Raw genomic sequence first — 20,049 nt, forward strand, 5'->3', positions numbered from 1 at the left:
CATCTTTCTGGAAAGACAAGGAATATACGTAAAATAATGCTGTTGAGATCTATCCCAGGGAGCCCAGAAGGGTACAAAGAGATGTTGAAGTTCTAAAAAACCCCAACAGTGTTTGGGGTCATTTAAACCTCAGTAAGGGTTGTCTACTCAGGCCTCTTTCCTAAAACTGGATGTGAAAAAACATTGCCAATGGCCCAGATAATCACTACAATCTAGGAATCCTTGCACTATACACAAAGCTCTTAGCCAAGGGTGGAATGTTTAAAACTGTTTTTAGTTATCCAGGTCAGAAGCAACCAATGAAGGTTTCCTTCAGAGTCAGACTCCTTTATACACTAATAGCTTCTATTAAAGGTAAACGGGACAAAACTGTGAAGTATCTCTCAACCTCCAGCTAATGCTGACATTTAAATGTTGGTATTGCTAAACAGCAGCCAGTCCTTCAATATGGATAGAGCTCACATATAAAAATCATTTACTCAGCCTGCACTACTCTCCCAGTCTAAATGCCTGAAAGAATTGGCATTTTTCCTGTTAGGATAATATACAGATTGCACATACTTGGTAAAAGAGCAAATAATCATTTCAAGGACAATATCTGATGAAAAGATTCAAGTTCCTCTCCCAATCTCTGGAAGGCCAAACCATATGAGATGCATAGCTACTACTAGTATTAAAACTGTACTAGAGAAGAAACGTTATAGATTTTCTAGTATCTTATCTTGGGATGAAACTTAGAAAAGCAATTATAGCCAGAGGGTTGCAGTTTAGGATTCATCTGAAATTCTCAGCCAAATTTAAAAGTCAAATGTGGAACAGGCTAACTAGGATTTTTTCTTTTCTTTTGAATTCTATAGAGCATGTTGCATGTGTAATTTGCCTTTATATTAATTTACAGGCTATTCCTCTGTATCTTCCTAATACTTTCAGGGTACTTCCTAAAACACCCCAAATGAGCAAACCAGTTATTATATATATGACTGTATTAAAAAAAATCACTGTTTTACCAGTGTGTATTTTCACGTCTGAGTAAATTGCATTGAAATCAATGGGACACCTGCAGCAGAAATGTTAAGGACCGTGGTCTCAGTGATACAATGACAACTGCAATAAGGTGAGGATCTCCATATTTTTCAAGCCTCAATTTTTTATTAGATTAAACTTATTCAATATGGCCAGTATTCATAAGCCTTTAGCAGCATCAATCCACACATCACAGCACGTACAGTGTTAAGTCAGATTTCCTACATCCCAAGCCAAGTCCATGAACCCATTCCCCAGTAGAACGCCTCTTACCTGTCATAATCTGGCAGGAGGGGGATCAGATTGGCTCTAGGCACCTGTCAAGAACCACTCCAGCTCTGTCTTCTTCCAAGTGGTTGGCAGAACAGCATGTTAACTGCCAAATATCCTGCGGGCCTCTGCCTTAGGCAGTGCCAAAGGCTACTGACTGTTTTGGGGCAATTACGACAGATTTGGGAAAGGGAAGATTTCATTCAACTGCAGTAGTCCCGCAGCATTTAAAATAATGATTATTCTACTGCATTTGTGATTTCTGGTAAATTAGAAAAAAATTCTAATGAAAATCACCTAGCTAGACATTTAAATCTCTGGAGGGACTAAAAAAGCAAATAATGATGCTGCATTAGGAGTGAAACACTAGCAAAATTCAGTGCAAATCAACAAACAAACAGGTCCAAAATATTCATTTTTTTAAAGCAGAAATGCCTTGTTTGCATTATGTAGTTGGTACCAAAGAATCAACGCGGTGAATTTGTAAGTAGACCAGAGACATCAGAAGGCAAAACTTCAGCTTCTCTTTGGTTTGAACAACAAAGAGTTTGTGGCATTTTAAACACCAACAACATTCATAAAGAACTAAACTTTTATAAACCAGAACTCAGTTCTCCAGAAACCTTATGCCAAAATGATTTGAATTTGCCACAAGATTCACGTTTTGGCAACCACAGCCCAATGTAGCTTCCTCTCAGATGTATGTCTGTGTTGTTTTGAATTGTTGTTCACTAAAAATGAAAAGGAAATGAAAATTTAAAAATAATTGAAACAATAGTCAGCAAACTCTTTAATGTCAACACACGCAGAGCTGCCTCCCTAAACTATCCATGTAGCTCAGTATTCTTTACTGTGATTGGGATAGGATTTCTAAGGTTCCAGATAGAGGAAGCTCTGCTCCAGCTGTTGGATGGGTTTCTTTAAACTGAAGATGCTAAGATTTGATTTGGGGGCCTGGTAATTTTTGCTCCTAACATTCTGCCCACACCCTGGGCTGGCATCTTCAGAGGCAGGTCATGCATCTCCTACCATGGCACAGTATGGAATCAATAGCCAGCTGATTCAAAACGTGAAAGCCTTCAACAATATATATATTGATATTCTGTGACAAAGATTAGACAAGCATTGAACCTCAAGCCTTAATGTTTCTTATTAAAACATCTTTTGTCTCTCTACCAGACATCCCAAATCCAGGCAGAATTAGAATGGTTCCTTAACCCATGAACTCAAGTCTTCTAGAAGCAGTATTGTTTTGACAAGACAGTGTTGTCAGACAAAAGCAAACACTCTTCACTACCAGACCTCTTCCTCAGAGTCTCCAGGGGAGCCAATACTGTCCCACTGCATGCCTCTGCTGATGGTATGAGGGTAACCAGAACTACTCCAAGCAGAGGCGTAGCTACCATGGGGACATCCGGGGACAAGTGCCCCGGGCGCCACCTTGTGGTGGGCGCAAAAATTGCAGGTTCGTTAGTGGCTTTTTCTATTTTTCAGGGTTTTTCCCATTTCTGGCCTGCAGGGGGCGCAGTTTTTAGGCTAGCAGCACCAAACTTTCAGACTATTGTCAGGTGACTCTCCTGATGATACCAGCCGTTTGCGGCCAGTTTGGTTCAGGGGTCCAACGCTATGGACCCACAAAATGGTGACCCCATACTCCATTATTTCCAATGGGAGCTAATAATAGTAACGCTACCATTTCCTGAGGGGTCCATAACTTTGGATCCCTGAATCAAACTTCACTAAACCTGGGTGGTATGCGTATAAGGATTGGGTCTCCTGATAGTTGATTAGGTTCTGAAGCATTCCAGGTTGGTTCAGAGGTTTATTATGGACCCCAAAAGTGCTCCATCCTCCATTGTCACCGAGCTAATGGTAGATACGGCTACCCTTTGAGGGTCCATAACTTTGGGCTTCCTGAACCAAACTTCACTAAACCTGGGTGGTTTAATCAGGAGAGTCTTCTGAAGATAGCCTAAAGTTTGGTGCTTGGCACAAACATTGCTCCCTGACAGGCACCCTCACATTTTCCCTCAGGTTCTCTCTTTAAATCCACCTTTGGAGTGGATTTAAAGTGAGAATCTGGGCCCCTAGACAAAAAAACATTAAAAGTATTGTTGAAAGGCTTTCAAAACCAGATTCAACTGGTAGTTGTGAGTTTACAGGCTGTGTAGCCCGTGGTCTGATAGATCTTGTTCCTAACATTTACGCCTGCATCTGTGGCTGGCATCTTCAGAAGTGTATCACAGAGAAGTCTGTTATAAGAGAAGGCTGGACACAGTGTATAATAGACTTCTCTCTGTGATAACCTCTGAAAATACCAGCCACAGATGGCAGCATTCATTAGGAACAAGATACAACTAACCAGACCAACCACACAGCCCACAATAACCAACAATATTGAAAAATGATGCTGTTTGGGGTGGGGAATCCCCTGAAACAGCATCACTTTCAATGTTGTTTAAACTAGGGGAGCCCAGAGTATCCTTAAGATTGGATTTATAAGGAGAATCTGGGCTCTGTAGTTTAAACAACATTAAAAGTGATGCTGTTTCAGGGTGGATTCCCCCTCCTTAAAAAAAAATAGCATCACTTTCAATGTTGTTTAAACTAGGGAGCCCTGGGTGTGTTCAGATTTGTGTGTTGGGCCATGTTCTATAATGCAATGGTGACTTTGAGATGACCTGGTGCAAAAAATGTTGTTTGGTCGTGGTGGGGGAGGGAGGCTGCCCAAATGGGGGGGGGGGCGCAAAACTCAGATTTTGCCCCGGGCTCCATTTACCCTAGCTACACCCCTGACTCCAAGTCAACATGGTGCATTGGGTTATGTGGTTCACATTCAAAGCAGCTGGCGTCCCTGATGGATTCTGAACAGCAAATATATAATGGGTTGCAGTCATTATAAAGGAACTCATTTTCCTTTTTCCCGTTTATATGCATGCTGTGCAGGCAGCGGAGCCCATGGAAACAATCCAGGTTGATTTTGCACCTTTGCACGGAGATGCTTCTTTTTTACATTTCCTGAAACACATGCATAGCTGTGCAGGCATATAGAAATGAACCCCTGCAGCCATGCCAATTGTCCCACAATGTGATCAGCTGCACTTGTGTAACTGCAACCTCCCTGCAACAGAAGAGCAATAATGAACATATTGCTGTGGCAGGGGGATTCTCTGTGACTGTGGACAGCACAGTGGAAGGGACGGAAACAAAGTGCCTCTTCCCTGGTCGCAAGGGAGTGGCACCAACCTGGAATTTTGCAAAAGAACCACTGATTTAGCAATTTTCAAAAATCCCAGGTTGAAAGAATAAAATGGGAGCAAACTCATTTTCAATTGGGACATGTGCAAGTCCCTCACCTTCCAGTTTGTATTGTACTCTACACCCATTGTATTTCCCCTGTGTGGAATCCACCACCGCTCTTCATGCACCAACAGTCCAGGTTCTGTTTACCTCAGGATGTTCTAAGACAGATTTGTAATAATAGCATACCCTTCCACACACAGGTAACTCGGCATATAGAAATCTAGCATGTCAGGGTGAAGACTATTTTAGAGCCCTTCTTCCAAACATGTTTCTACACACTGGGTGTTTTTTTTAATTTGAAAGTATTTTATTTAATAATGTGACTCTTCTCCTCCGTTTGTGACCATAGAGAACTGGTTTTTGAAGCCTTCTGGAAATGAAGTATAATTTATTATCAGTACAAATACTTTAAGTGAATTAAAATATATATATGTAGGTCTAAATGAGATCCAAGCATATGACTTGTAGGGAATATATTTAAACACACACAGCTCTGCAGTAAATTTTTTATTTCCCTTTACAAAGACAAATGGTATCTAGAAAAAGGTTATGAAGAGACATCTATGGAAAATAACTATTTCATTAAAAGGTTAACTACTAGTTTATTAAAATGTTAAAAAGCTACTATTGAGCTGAAGCAACTGAGTTTGAACTTTTGTAAAATGTAACTGCACTTAAGTTCAAACTGCTAAAACAAAAGATTAAGACGCAGGAACTAAAGGGAAAGCTGAACATTTCGAAGGTATTTATTGATGTTACAGTCTAACATCAGTGTACTTAGTGAAATTAGAGTAATAGAGTTTTAGAATTTTAGTATCTCCAAGCACCAATAGATTCATTTTTGAATTAAAATACACAGGAGACATACAAAGATACTGTAATTTAGCTAAAGGAATGCTTTTGCCTTTCTGGACAAAATAAATATATGTTCTCAAAGTCCATTACTTTAATATTTAGGCAGAGTTGATTTATTAAATATTCAGGCAGTGGTTCAAAAGTGTATAAAATTATTTCTACCCCGATGTGTGGGAAATATAGTTATGTAATGAAAATTCAAAAGTGACTATATAAAGCTTGATACATAAAGAAATGGAAGCATTGACAGTTCCATATAAACCAGATATATTCAGACCTAAAGAACTGAGAAACATTGCAAAGGACTGAACAGTATTTAACACAGAAAAATAAAAACTGGGTAAAATATACACCAGTGTTTTCCAGCTTCTGAAATTAGGCATTAATATGTTATTAGAAGTTTGGAAACATGAGGATGAATAAGGCTGTGACACTTCTATTAGAACAATTGATGACGTGCATATTGTAGAACAATATTTTAAATTTTATATTTTAGTATAAATGCAGCTTTGTATATTTTCCTGGATTCTACTTTACAAATGTTAAAATAACTATTTTAAAAAAGCTGATCAAGCTGAGGTCCCCAGCTGCAGCCGAAACATGTGGGATAGCAGTGTCAACAAGAAAGGTGATTTTTACTAGAGTAATTTTCAAGACTGACTGCATACAGAATTTCCTTTACATAATAATACTGAAGATCTACATTCATTCTAGTTGGATTTTTGGATGAAACATAGTTCTAGATAATCAAATTCTATAAACTGAGATTAACAGTCTCTGCACTTAATTTACCACCACTTAAGCTGTGTATCATGGCTATCATATGAGAATGTTTATTCAGTTCTTCTTGCTGGAGTTTAACCAAGGCCTCCTTTTCTTCCAGTCGCCCTTCCAATTGTGTCTTCTGAACTTCCCAGGAGGATGCCTAAGATACACATGACATATAATTCCATCGTCAGTCGCTAGTATATATATTTGCCCATTATCTAGCAACCCAGGCGGACTAAAATCATGTGGCATAGTTGACTTAAGCATCCTCCAATTTAACAGCTTCATAAAATATGTTTTATGTGAATGATGTAATGCTTCAGATTACTATATGGTAGACCATGCTTGGCAGACTGTATGTACAGTGAAAAACGATTCCATAGATGAGAAATAGGAAGCTTACATCCCTAAACAAAATGTAATTACCCAATATTCTAAGAAAAGCAATGCTTCCTCTTAAGATCATGGGAGACATGGGAGAAACATGCATCTACGTATATGCCCTATGGTTTGCTAAAAGGGCAAAACTTGGATAAGCAGGGAAAAAAGGAGAGTCCCAAAATTGGAATATTAGTGAAACAGAGGGGTGCCAGCTGAGTCTGGGATTGCTTTCAGAAGCACAAAGTACAATATATTTTAGAATAAAAAGGCAGTGCAAGCTTAAATGAATAAATAGTCAAAGGAAAGATGTTCTGGATTTGTCTTGTGTATAACAGGATTTATTACAATAATAGCCCCAATTCTGGGAGTAGGGGGTGGGGGAATGATGTCTGGGGTGGGTACAGGGCTGCACTGGTATGTTTGTCTCCTCTGCTGGCATAAGAGGCACCCACACCAGCTGAGGGGGCAAAGACACTGATGGCTAGGTGCCCCACAGCAGCTAAACCCAGAAGTAGATGTGGCGGCAGAGCTATGCTGGAGTCCAAGCGAACATAGGGAAGGGAAGGGGACAGGCCAGGGTGTTCCCAAGGGTGCAGCCGATTTCAGTCAGGTTCTACTTAGGCTTTTCAGCTCGGAATGCCATAGTGTGGACCTTGGACTTACGCCAACAAAAGGGTGGAGTAACTCCGTGACCGCTCTGGAGTATATTCCAGGGGACCAGAGTTTTCTTCTTTTTTGCTGCCTCCCTATACCATCAGAAAGTCTTCTGGAGGTGGTGTGCCAATGGCACCATCCCCAGCTGCCGCAGTCTGTACATTTGGTTGCCAGTGTTTCAAAGCAGGCTAGAAGTATTACGCAAGGCTCCTAACTAACATGGTAAAGAGCCAGCATGGTTAAGGTATCAGAGTGGGACCTGGGAAACTCAGGTTCAAATCCACACTTGTACCATAGAAGCTTGCGCCATGACCTTGGACGCGTTATACATTCTCAACCGTCACGCTGGCTAGTATTTGGATGGGAGACTTCAATGGAATGCCAGGATGATGCAGAGGCAGGCAACAGAAAGCCACCTCTGAACATCTTTTGCCTTAAAACCCTACGGGGTTGCTATAGGCCAGCTGTGACTTGACAGCAACCCCCCCATGGTGAAATAAAATTGCTTCATATGTTCATTAATAACTGTAATTATCCCTTCCTTAACCATGCAAACTGTAACTCAATAGAAGTGGCTAAGAGCTTGCAACTCAGAGACAGGACAGGACAAGCCATTACCTTCATCCTCACCAAATGTGATCAACCAAGACTGGGGGGGGGGTGCACTCTTGAACATTGTGGTTGAAGACACCCTCAAATCCAACAGCAAAATGAAGAAATCATTACTGATTTTTCCCAATATCCCTACTCAAATAGTTCCATCCACCCATCTGATTCCCAGAGCTGCAGGACAAATGTGAACTAACAGCCATGCAAGTTGAAGGCCAATGTAGTATGGAAGAGAAAGAGAACGAAATCATCATTCCTGCCTCTTCCATCAACATATCTGCGCTGACAGAGCACACTCAACTCACATGGCTAAATATGATGCCAGTAATTGTTCAGGGATGGGTGGAACTGCTGGCGAAAGTTCTATGATTCTTTTGTTCACAGATCCAACACAAACCTTCTAGATTTTTTCATCAGGGCGGGATAAAGGACTTAAGAAACCTTAAGTCTTCACCTTATCTATTCATTATTAGCTGTTTACAAGATGTCTGTTTAATTCCTCAGCCCTGTCATAAAAGTACTACATTGGCATGAACTTTGCTTACCTTAATACTCAATTCTTTCCTTGTCTGCTCAGTTCTACTTAATTCTTTTCTAAGGATGTCTATAGTCTCTTCCATATCAGTTTTTTCCTTCTCCCTTGCTTTCAATTTTTCTTCCTGAACTTTCACCTTTTGTTGCAAACCTTTTGGAGAATTAGTGACAAGACACTGGGGTTTTAGTTAAGAGTAGGCATCAATTACAATTAAATGAGTTACACAGTACTGCCATCTACTGAACACTAGTAACTCTTATCTTCGGCATATGCCTGCCTAACCAAAAACACGACTGCTGCAGAAACATGGAGACAGGAACAATTTAAGAAATAAGCTTCATTAAAGCATGTATTTGTATCACCAAAGTGGAAAAGTGCTGTTTCATTTTTTAAAGCATGTACTTGTATCACCAAAGTGGAAAAGTGCTGTTTCATTTTTTTTAAAAGCCTCACCTTTAAAAGCATAAATCACTCTAAATAGGAGCATTCAAAAGGAGCAGTTTGTCTTAAATTAGCTTCTATAGCGCTGCTGCTCACACGCGCTGTACTATTACTGAACTAACTTGTGCTTCTTGGGCCAGGATGAAAGACTTAATGTTGCTCTTAGATTAAGTATGTACTTGCATGTGATCTCAGATCTGTACACTGAGATTATAACTAGAGATTAGGACCATCTACTTGCATCCAAACCTGTCTAAGGCTGAGGTTAACATCTGAGGCTCTGTATGCCGCACACCTGAGGTGTGAGATAACTGTGGCATCAACTCTATCAACATGTACCAGGAAAGAAGCCCCACTAAATGTACTTCTGAGAATACTTGGATAGAGCAGTACTAAGCTTTTTTTAACTGCCCAGGCCATTACAAACTGATAATTTTGTATTGGCTGTAGTATGTTGTTGTTTTAAAAAATCAAATTAAGATAATACCATATATACTCGTGTATAAGTCGACCCGCATATAAGTCGAGGCACCTAATTTTACCACAAAAAGCTGGGAAAACTTATTGACTCGCATATAAGTCGAGGGTGGGAAATGCAGCAGCTGCTGGTAAATTTCAAAAATAAAAATAGATACCAATAAAATTACATCAATTGAGGCATCAGTAGGTTAAATGTTTTTGAATATTTATTTCAAAGAAAAACAGTAAACTGGCTCTGTAAGTGGAAAAGAGGGTCAACAAGAACAATATGGTATCAACAATAACTTTAAAAGTACAAAAACCTTAGCTCAATCAGCAACCAAGCTAAAACACAAGAATTAAAATCTTCAAAACTGGATTCCTCATCATCATCTGTATGTCCAAATGTAACCCAACTTAGATTTTAAGAGGGATATAATCAGAAATGGAAAATCTACTATTAGCTTCCATTGTAAACAATGGGGGATGGGGCACCCTTTTGGGGATCAATAACTTTGGATCCCCTGACTCAAACTTCACCAAACATGGCTGGTATCATAAAGAGACTCTCTTGATGAGACCAGCCAAGTTTAATGAAGTTTGGTTCAGAGGGTCCAAAGTTATGGACCCTCAAAAGGGTAGCCCCATCTACTAATAGCTCCCATTGAAAACAATGGGGAATGGGGGCACCTCCTTTGGGGGTCCATAACTTTGGACCCCCTGAACCAAACTTTACCAAACTTGGCTGGTATCATCAGGAGTGTCTTCTGAGGGTACCCTGAAATTTTGGTGCCGCTAGCATAAAAAACTGCACCCCTTGCTGGCCGGCAAAGTAAAAACACACACAAAAATTTAATGACCCGCATATAAGTCGAGGGGAGCTTTTTCAGCATTAAAAATGTGCTGAAAAATTCGACTTATACATGAGTATATACGGTAACAATAATATTTCAATTATAGGTTGATTTTTTTTACAACTGGCATTACTAAGGCAAGAATAACTGCTCTCATTTTATGACTAAAAAAGGATTACACGTGTTTTAGAATTAAGTTTATCCTTTTTTCTATATAATAGTCATTGTTGTTTAATCCTGTTTTCAGTTTTTTGTTAATTCCCTATGCTTTATACTATTGTATGATTTCTTTTTGGAAAGTGCCACACAAAATGAAAACAGCATCCAAACCCAATCATATTTAGAAGCACAAAAGTAAACCAGAAAATATCCATATAGTTCTCCAAAGCCGCTGCAGTCATAATAATAATTCTTTGCCCAGGGACCTCATGAGAGAATAGGCTAAACCTTGAGCAAGTGCCTAGGTAACAAATGATTTTGGATTGTACAAAATTAGAACAAAAATGAGTTAACATCATTTATGTAAACAAGAAGCAATTACAACTTCTTAACTAAAAGTAATTATGGAATACACTTGAGAAAACTACTGTTTTTATGCATGCTTGGGAGTGGGAAGTCCTTCAGACCTGACGCCAACACAGCTTTGCAAATGTAAATACTTTTTCAAAGATAAAACAGAGAATCAGCATGTCAGACTACACAAAGACGCCATTGAAATCCACAAGCAAATGGACAATTTCAACAGAAAGGAAGGAACTATGAAAATGAACAAAGTTCGGCTACCAGTACTTAAAAACACTAGAATCAAGACAATAGTTAGTGAACCCCACCCAGGGTGTTTCCAGGCAGGAAGCAATCAAAGGGATTAAAATGCTGGGTGGCTGCTGTGCAGATGCCCTCGCTAGCTGATTGTGCAAACTTCATTGTTACTTACATTTGCTAAAATGGGTGGATTCCACTCAACACATGCAAATCACACTTGCTAATTGCACCCTTTACACTTGTTAACGCAAATAGTTCTTTCTCCCACCCTGGACATTCCACAGGTACATATACTCCACTTGCTTTGCTTTACTACCATCAGATCTTCTGAAGATGCCAGCCACAGATGCAGGCGAAACATCAGGAGAAAATGCTACTGGAACACAGCCATACAGCCCAGAAACCCCACTACACTCCAGCATTTTCCAGTCTGTTTATCTTGATGAAATGACAGAGACCAGTATAAGTCAACAGTAACTTACTTGATATTTTTCCTTCTCTATCTTGAAGCTGTTTATGCAATTCTTTTCCAAACTCTTCTGCTTCTAGCAGCTGACATACAGTTCTGAAAAATTGCAGAAGGTACAAAAATTAAAATTTCCCCAAAGAACAAAAATGTGAGAGGGAGGATTCCTCCATTCATCAGTGTATTATTGTAATGTTTGCCCATCACGGTGTTATCTAGAATAGAATGGACATTTGGACATAAGGTTAAAAACCATCCCCATTTTAAAACAGCATTTTAACTAAGCTTCTGTTTCTTGAAAACTGGTGTTTCTTCTTTTATTTCAGTATAGATTTTACAGTCATATAAAATAACCACAGATCTTGGTTTCAACTGTATAATGCTGCAGAATAAGCTTCTTCTCACTGCCAACAAAAATCATCAGTTGGGGATTTCCTCACCCGCAAATAAATATGCCAGGAAACACTGGAAGTCTAATTCTGGAATACCTACAAGGATATTAAATTCCTATCTGCTTGCATAGAAGCCTAGGAATGTATATCACAAGAAGAAATTCAATAATGATTGCTTCCTTAGGACAAAGAGGTGCACATGAACCTGATTTCCTATATGGTTTAAAACCTCCATATTTAAAAAAGAAGGAAAAAAGAGACAATTTGGTGATTAAACAAAAGACACCAGAAACCTCTGTATCCCCTTTCCATTTAATGAACGTTTGAATCCAGTTCCTAGAATTGTTTTTGATACTTGGATAATTTTTAAAAACTTAAAAAAATATTTAACAGGTTTATATCATTTACAGTTTAATATTTATGTAAACAAGATGCAATTACAACTCCTTATGCAAAAGTAATTATGCGATACACTTGAGGAAGCCACTGTTTTAATGCAGAGCATATTAATAGTTTTCAATAACAGTTTTGATATTCTCTCAAGAGAATGAAACTCTCAGAAAAATAATCAGCTATGTAGTTATGTGCGCATGGTATTCTGGATGACATTTTATGGCATCTCTAATGCTGAACTCAAATGGCACCACATAGTTAAGTGGCTGTAGTTGTGGAATGCCAACCATACCCTAAACTGGCAAGAGGAAAATAAATCAGAAAGGAATATCTAGAAATCCACTTTTTTCCAGACAAATTTCAGCATGAATTGTACCTTCTCCCCTGCCCCACATGACTGTCCAGGAATTGTCTAACGGATGAACATGGCCCCTCTTTCCTCTTCCAATCCTGCAGCTTCCAGTCACAGTATATTGAATTGTTATAGCAGGGATTACAATTTCAAAAAGCCAACAGGTGCCACTTAGCAGTCGGTAAAGACATTGCTGTTCTGCCCACATCCTGTCAAAAGAGCAGGGCTGGGAAAGTACATCCATATAGAGTGCACAGATAATGTTTCTGTGTGCAGCAAGGTGTGAGCAGGATATGAGTACTACTACATCAACAGGAACAAGCAGCTGGAGGGGGAGGCCCAGACTAAAAGATTATTGTGTTCTTGGATTGGGTCTAGTGCAACCAGCCTTGTGAATAAAAGGCAAATATGTTTTTTTTAAGCAATGATAAATATGAAGAATAATTTCAGAGCAAATAACTGACATTTAAGAGGTGCTGTTCTCCACTTTACAGAAATGACTTATTTTTGTGACAAAAACAGCAGAAGAGAATATTCTTTTTTACAATTGTCTCCCGTGTAGTCTCTAGTTTACATAAGGATAAAGATTACATGAGAGAAGAACGAGAAGAATCAGTATTAGAGAAAGACAATCTTACATATGCTTCTTCCTAGGTAAGATTAGGTTTAAGACTGCAATCTTTCCACGGCTATTAAGCAAAATGATGAACTGCAGAATCTTGTGGAAAGATGTACAGATTCTCAGAACAGGTATAACAAGCTTTATTAAAAATGTAACTAAAGTTAAAATGTAACACCTCTATTCTGCCTTGGAATACATCTGAGACTCTGCAAAGTACCTACCAAATAAGCTGTGCTTTAGGGCTTGACTGAGGACCAGGCTAGCAAAAAAGAAAAAAAATACTGCTATGCTTTTGGCATATTCAAAATGCTCTAAAGAATTATACTATAAATCCAAAATAAATGTTAGAATATTTTAATAATTAATTTTGGCTGCACAGTAATATGATCATCTTATAGCTGTCATATTTTATCTATATTTTTATCTGCCTCCTTCAAGGAACTCATGACAGAGACAAGTTTCTGCCCTTTCCGACTGTGTTCTCAGTCATTTGCCAAGTAGATTAGGCTGAATTACTGGCCTGAATTTCTGAATTGAGAAGGGATTTGAAACTGAGCCTTAGAGGTAGCAATCCAACATTCAAACTAGTACCACACTGCTACTCCATTCTGTACTATGATTAGTTCACACCAAAAGTCTTTGCCAAAACCAAAATCAAACCATGAAACACCCACTTTAAAACATTCTCAGTACATCATCAAGCTAATCTGAATCAAAACTCAAACATTTACCATCCCACAAAAATAAGCGCTTTCAAAAATTAAAGGTAGGAACTCAACTTACCTGTCATTCTGTTGCTTGAGAGATTCATTCTGCCTTTTAACAGTCTCGAGCTGTTTATTTAATGAATTATATGTCACTTGCAGGTCTTTATATTGCCTTTCAGTGCTTTCATGCCTGTTAAGTTTAAAGTATGATCATCAAATTAATTAGTGCTATGTGCTAACCTGCCTAGCTGAAAAATTAGAAATTACAGGTTTCAAATAGGACTCATTCACGCATGTATTCAATCAGTCTTGAACAAAACCCTGATCAGACTTAAATATAGATAATGGCCACTCACTGGTTAGGTGTCAAACATTTTGCGGCAGTCATATCAAAGAATCAAACCAGTAGCTTGTTATTTATTCCTAACATTCCTATTCAGTAACCTGTTCAAAGTGCCTTCCTGAAAGACTACAGGCGTATAGACTGAAGTTTGAATAATCCAGTTAGAGAATATTATATTCTAAATAGGCAAGGCCTACAATCAAACATGAGCTGAAGAATTACTGAACCTATGCTATCTATTTTTTCAGTCCAGTTATGATCTCGAACAAAGAATTCCATTTTTGTTACAACTTGAAATCAGCAATCTAATGTTACCAGATAGCATTCTTACTCATTTTTTAAACATATGAATTCTATTTTTAAAATCACATCACTTGTAGCTTAAATTTTTACTGTGAATTAGTGATTCAAACTATAACTTTGCTTTTTCTGGAAGACTGTTGCATTCACCAATTAGACCAATTCAGTTTCTGCTCCAATTAAGATTTCTGTTGTTAGAGATGATGGTTTTGGTATGGCACCCAACATTTGCTCCTACCGTCCACATGTAAACAGAAAATTAGTCTCTCAAAACAGTTTTACAATCACAGAAATATTGAACACACACACACATACACTTTCACAGCAGTTTAATGCCTTACTTTTGAAGAAGGTCAATAGAAGATCTTTTAAGTATCTCATGTTCTTCAACTATACTTTGCAGTTTCCTATTATGTTGAAAGAGCTGTTCGATATCACTCTGGGCACGTTCAGATTCTACCTGCTGTGCTTTCAATAATGCATCAAGATCTTCATTTTTGCGTTCGGCATCCTTCAACATAGAAGCCAGGGTTCTAGCCTTTTATAAACATAGGAAAAATTCGGATGGCTTAACAGTTTGGTGTTCCATAGCACACATAACTTTTGTAACTCTATTTTATATTTGGAAATTCTTCCTTGGATCAGTAGCTCCCATTTTTAATATTGATTTAAGACCTGGGCAATCCATGGCATCCCACTGTGGCGTCCCACCACTCTCAAAGAGGCTTACCGGTGGAGTGGGGAGGCTGCAAAAGCATAAAAGCCTCCCTGCTACCAAGAAGCTCCCATTGGACGCAACAGATTTACACCATCCAAAAGGGTATCGTAAGTCTCACGTCCTCACCACCAGTGTAACACCTAATGTTGGCTCCTCCCCTGGCCATGCCTGTTATGACAGTGCTGTGAAGGACCGTGGCAGCCACACGCCAACAGTTTCGCTTCTCCGCTGGGGCAAATGCCCTAGGGAAGGAAAATGCACCAGCATGGCCACATGCCGCTTCCACAGGCAAATTCGTCTCACGTCCCTGGGATGGGTCCATAAGACTTAACATTTTTACTATCCAGTCCGCAAAGCAACTTCACTATGAGGACACTATAGATGTGCAAAACCAGACGGCCTTAAGAAAGCCCCACCCCCAACAATATTGTTTTAAAAAAGGACTAGGCCATCTTTATTTATTTAAATATATACGCCAGCCTTCCTGTTATGGGCTTTGAGAGGCTTGGACTGGTTGGCTGCAAAAAATTAATTTGTATGTGATTATTACAGATTTTACCCACCTCTGACTCTGCTTGGGCTCGCTGACAACGATACTGGGTAATGAGTCTATCAGCCTGAGCAAGTGCTAATGCCTTTGCTTCCAAAAGGTCTTGCAATCTAGTTTCTTTGGACTAAAAACAGGGGAAAAAATTCAGATACCAGCAAACATGAACATAACACAAACATGCATATTACATACTCACAGCCAGTGCAGACAGTTTCTGCTCATACACATCCATTATTTCAGATATCCTCACATCTGTTACTGTTTCCTTCATCTGTGGGACAGTGTGAAATAATAGGCAAGTCAAGCCAAACTTATAACCACTCAGACAAATGAAAAGCTTGACAGGAATAATTGTGATGATTAAAGTATTGGCAAACATCCAACATTTCTTCATTTATTGTCGAAGGCTTTCATGGCCGGAATCACTGGGGTGCTGTGTGTTTTCCGGGCTGTATGGCCATGTTCTAGCAGCATTGTCTCCTGACGTTTCGCCTGCATCTGTGGCTGGCATCTTCAGATCCAGGAGAGAATGCTGCTAGAACACGCCAAACAGCCCGGAAACCACACAGCACCCAATTTCTTCATTTTCTGTATTAACAAAGCAGCATGTTCGCGAAATGTGTTAATTGAATCCACATAACTATGTTGACATTTTCTAAAAATAGTCCTATATTCACCATAAACATTGCATTGCAAACAATATTTATCTTTCATCTTACTTGCATTCAGATGGCACTACGGTAAACATACTTCAAGGTACTAGAAGAATCCCTTTTACAGGTTTATACTTCCTATAGGTGATTGATGCTATACAATATGCATTTTTGATCAGTATCGTTGAGAATAGCCAAGTGTGTGTGCCATCCCTTTATTATATAAATTAAAAAGTGGGAGCTTTAAAAAAATGAATATGCCCCCCTATCCTGGCCAAATAGTTAAACAGCCTAATAGGGCAAGTCTGATTACAAATATAGACCTAAAATGTACTTCTATCAGGTAATTAGGACAGCTTTGCAGTTAAGTGTTCAAGGACTTAGGTTCTCATTTTGTTATTTCACCAACAGCTTTCCTTCCTGTCATTTATTATCGCCTGTCAGAGCTGCTCTTCAGTAGCATGTATTTCTTTCTTTCTCTCTCTCTCTCTCTCTAGGATGTGTTGTCAGACCCAAACAAGAAATGTAGTTCATGTTTCTACCCAATTTACTTTTACAATGTAACTGCAATACACACAGATTTAGTCACCAAATCATCAACTTGTTTCAGTGGACTAAATCCCTGGTTTTTGTAGGTTCAAATCTCGGACGGAATGGTTTCCTCCAATCTTCCTAGCAGTCTGACTTTGCACCACTTCACCCCTCCTTTGTTTAATGAATTCTACAGAAGCTGGAGTGACTGGATCTTAGCACATTTGGACAGACTTCATTGCATTTTATACGCTGCTTTTATCCTAAAAGAAATTGGTTAAAAAGCCATTAACCTCTAGGCCTGACTGAAGTTTCTGTATCAGGTCCTGAATGTTGAAAGTTGCAGCTTCTTCATTGGGAGGGTAAACAGAAACTTTCACTGAATTAACACAGGTCATAGCTGCCTGCATGTGGCTCCTTTTAGGTATGTGCTCTGCTTCCTGATGTCTGTAAGAATTATTGGCTGCAATGTTTTCACCAAGCCTATTCGGGGAACAAATAAACCCAAAATAAGTATCAATTGAAAAAGTATATACAGCAATATTTAAGGAGGATGTAGGGGGGAAACTGTCAGCAACAGTAAGCACCCCAGGAATACAGTGACAGAAACACAAGCATGGAAGAAAGAATCTCACACTATGGCAGGAAAATCTGGTAATGGGGCTGCTTCAAAGAGTATTCTGAGTCCCGCTTGTACTTGCTCTCTGTAGTCTGATGTTAAAGCAAAAGCCAAAGGTGCAACCAAACGTTGGTCCTAAACACAAATTACTTGTCAGTTCACAGAATTTCTTTGAGAAAGACAGACAGCAGGAGAGGCAAGCACATAAAAATAAAATGATGTATTCATTTTCATGGCATCCATTAACTCTTACAAGAAAAGCCTACATTTTATTGATCACAAGTACTTTTCCAGCAAGAAGCATTAGCATGTTCTTCTTCTCTTTGTTGTTTCATGTATCCAAGAATTAAAGTGAAAGGCATCAGAACTCTTATATCACCACACAGGAATTAACAATTCTGTATATTACAGAAACCAGATATTGTCTTAATACAGTCATACCCTTGAACCGTAAACAATCTTTAATTCAATCTCATTTTTACACCAAACTGGAGTAATTGTCTGAACTGGGGTTAGTATGGTATCTACATGATTGTCATAAAGATGTTCTCTCTCAAGTGTTTAGGAGAGGAAAGACATATATTTTCAAAAGGTTATGACATGTATAGCTTGCTAGAGCTAAAAGCCACCACTTCACCACACATTATTTCAAAGATTTAAGCTAACACAAAACTTACCTGAAGAACTTTGTAAAAACTGACTTCCATGCTAGGAACCAGCTGCTTAAGTTTGCTCATAAGATCCAGTGTTTTTAATACTGCCTCTGCAGCAAGCTTGCTAGAACAATAATAAGATTAAAAAAACAGCATTTCCCATTTAGTGCACATATCAAAGCTTCTAACATTGAATGTTTTTTGTTTTCAGCTAGGAATGTTTTAATGAACAGTAAAGAGGCAGGATATAAATATTTTAATAAATAAATTCTTCCAACAGGATTTTGCCTAAAAAGAGATTTCTTTATATAATGAAAAAAGCAAAATTTCTAAACTAAGGGTTGCTTAAAACAAGAACTATACATTCTTAACTGTAGAATACAGAAAATGGAGACAACATGTAATATATACATATAGTATATATTTAAAGCTTCCACCATGCTAGCTAACTACCATTAATGGTTTTTGGCCAGCAAGTGGCTTGTCTGGAGACATATGCAGAAACTGACCAAATATTAGACCTATTAAATAAGGCTGACATTCCCTTGTGCATAAAGTGCTGTCAAGTTGCAGCCAATTTATGGCAACTAGGGTTCATCAATGTTCTATTGAGATTTCCTCTTCAAAGGAACCAGAATTCAGAATGATTCATTTAGACCTAGAATTTTTACTTTTCTTACCTCAGTTCAGAGTCTATTAGCTTTGCTCCAAAGCCAAAGTCAATCCCACTGCAGGTAAAATGATGTTCTATCAAGTTCATACATTTGCTAGCTGTTAGAACCTTTGTAACATGTGTTTTTAACATGTCATCTGCACAAAGGGGTATGTTCTGCTAAGGAAGAAGACTCATTTGTAAGATTTTAGATAAAAATATGTTATGCACCAGTTCACAACTGAATAATAGTTATATTTGAGGGGAAAGAAAACCCTGGAGATACCACACAAAGGTCTTATTTAGCAGGAAACTTTTCACACCTAGATCCACAATGAGTTGTGACAAGAGATATGAAGGCATGGGAGAGGGTGGGGAATAACACCCCCCCCCCCCGGTATTACTTTTTTTAAAAAAAAATCAGGAATATTTAGGAAGTCCTGAAAGAAAGTTACGATTTTTTTTTCTTTTGAAGGGAGTATGATAACAGAGGGTATAGCCATTTTCAGGCCTCTATCACTTAATTTGGGTGTATTTTGCCCTCCTCTTTTTTGTAGAACATTTATATTTTTAAATTCTGTAACAATAACAACTCTAATATACTAAATTTATACATGATGCATTTTATGTTAAAGCAGAAAAATATGGTTTGATAGGAAAATAAGCATTGCGTACACGTCAATTTTACTCATATTTTTCCCCATTATGTCAACATTTCCAGAAATTTTATTGTGAACTACAACAGGTCAAGGCAGCAAACATAATGAGCACAGACACACTAATATTCTGTCCAATTACAAATCAACCATATGTTTGAAATTTAGTCTACTCTTGATTTGTTGAACTTTAGATGAGTTCCTTGCACATCATTATACAACTATGAAATTTGTGATCTGTTCACAGTTTGAGGCCTCTAAGTTTTCTGGATGTTCATTGTACCTTTTGGTAAAGACGACAGAGCACAAATAGAAAATATGTGAGTCTATGCACACCCAGATAAACATTTTAAGCAGCCCAGTCAGATTTTAATCCAATAGCTCCTTAGAAACTAGCATAAGCGTAGAAGCTTTAGTTTAAGAGTCAAAGCTCCCTTCATCAGACGCAGTAAAGTAGAAGTGGAAATCAGAATCCTTTTATCCTGGTCAGAAGGTGGGAGTGGCATTCTAGAGAATGCTTGTAAAGGA

At 38.5% G+C, this 20,049-nt stretch overlaps 1 protein-coding gene across 4 annotated transcripts in view; it reads right to left on the reverse strand.

Moving 5' to 3' along the window:
* Positions 1-1,139: 1,139 nt before the first annotated feature.
* The window catches only part of CIP2A (cellular inhibitor of PP2A), a 32,320-nt gene continuing 13,410 nt past the window's right edge, over positions 1,140-20,049 (reverse strand). For 2 of the 4 annotated variants that reach the window (XM_048494580.1, XM_048494581.1), the window contains exons 11-21: positions 18,894-19,035; positions 18,238-18,337; positions 17,577-17,695; positions 17,235-17,424; positions 15,954-16,028; positions 15,771-15,881; positions 14,831-15,027; positions 13,923-14,036; positions 11,397-11,479; positions 8,409-8,548; positions 5,089-6,376 (exon numbers count right to left, since the gene is read on the reverse strand). In XM_048494580.1, the coding sequence (XP_048350537.1) occupies positions 6,206-6,376; positions 8,409-8,548; positions 11,397-11,479; positions 13,923-14,036; positions 14,831-15,027; positions 15,771-15,881; positions 15,954-16,028; positions 17,235-17,424; positions 17,577-17,695; positions 18,238-18,337; positions 18,894-19,035 (1,442 nt within the window). In that variant the 3' untranslated portion in view covers positions 5,089-6,205. Of the gene's footprint in view, positions 2,025-5,088; positions 6,377-8,408; positions 8,549-11,396; positions 11,480-13,922; positions 14,037-14,830; positions 15,028-15,770; positions 15,882-15,953; positions 16,029-17,234; positions 17,425-17,576; positions 17,696-18,237; positions 18,338-18,893; positions 19,036-20,049 lie in introns of those variants that run through there. The other 2 variants (XM_048494578.1, XM_048494579.1) reach the window with 2 other exon arrangements.

Source organism: Sphaerodactylus townsendi, linkage group LG04 (assembly GCF_021028975.2).
Source record: "Sphaerodactylus townsendi isolate TG3544 linkage group LG04, MPM_Stown_v2.3, whole genome shotgun sequence".
NCBI lineage: Eukaryota > Metazoa > Chordata > Lepidosauria > Squamata > Sphaerodactylidae > Sphaerodactylus > Sphaerodactylus townsendi.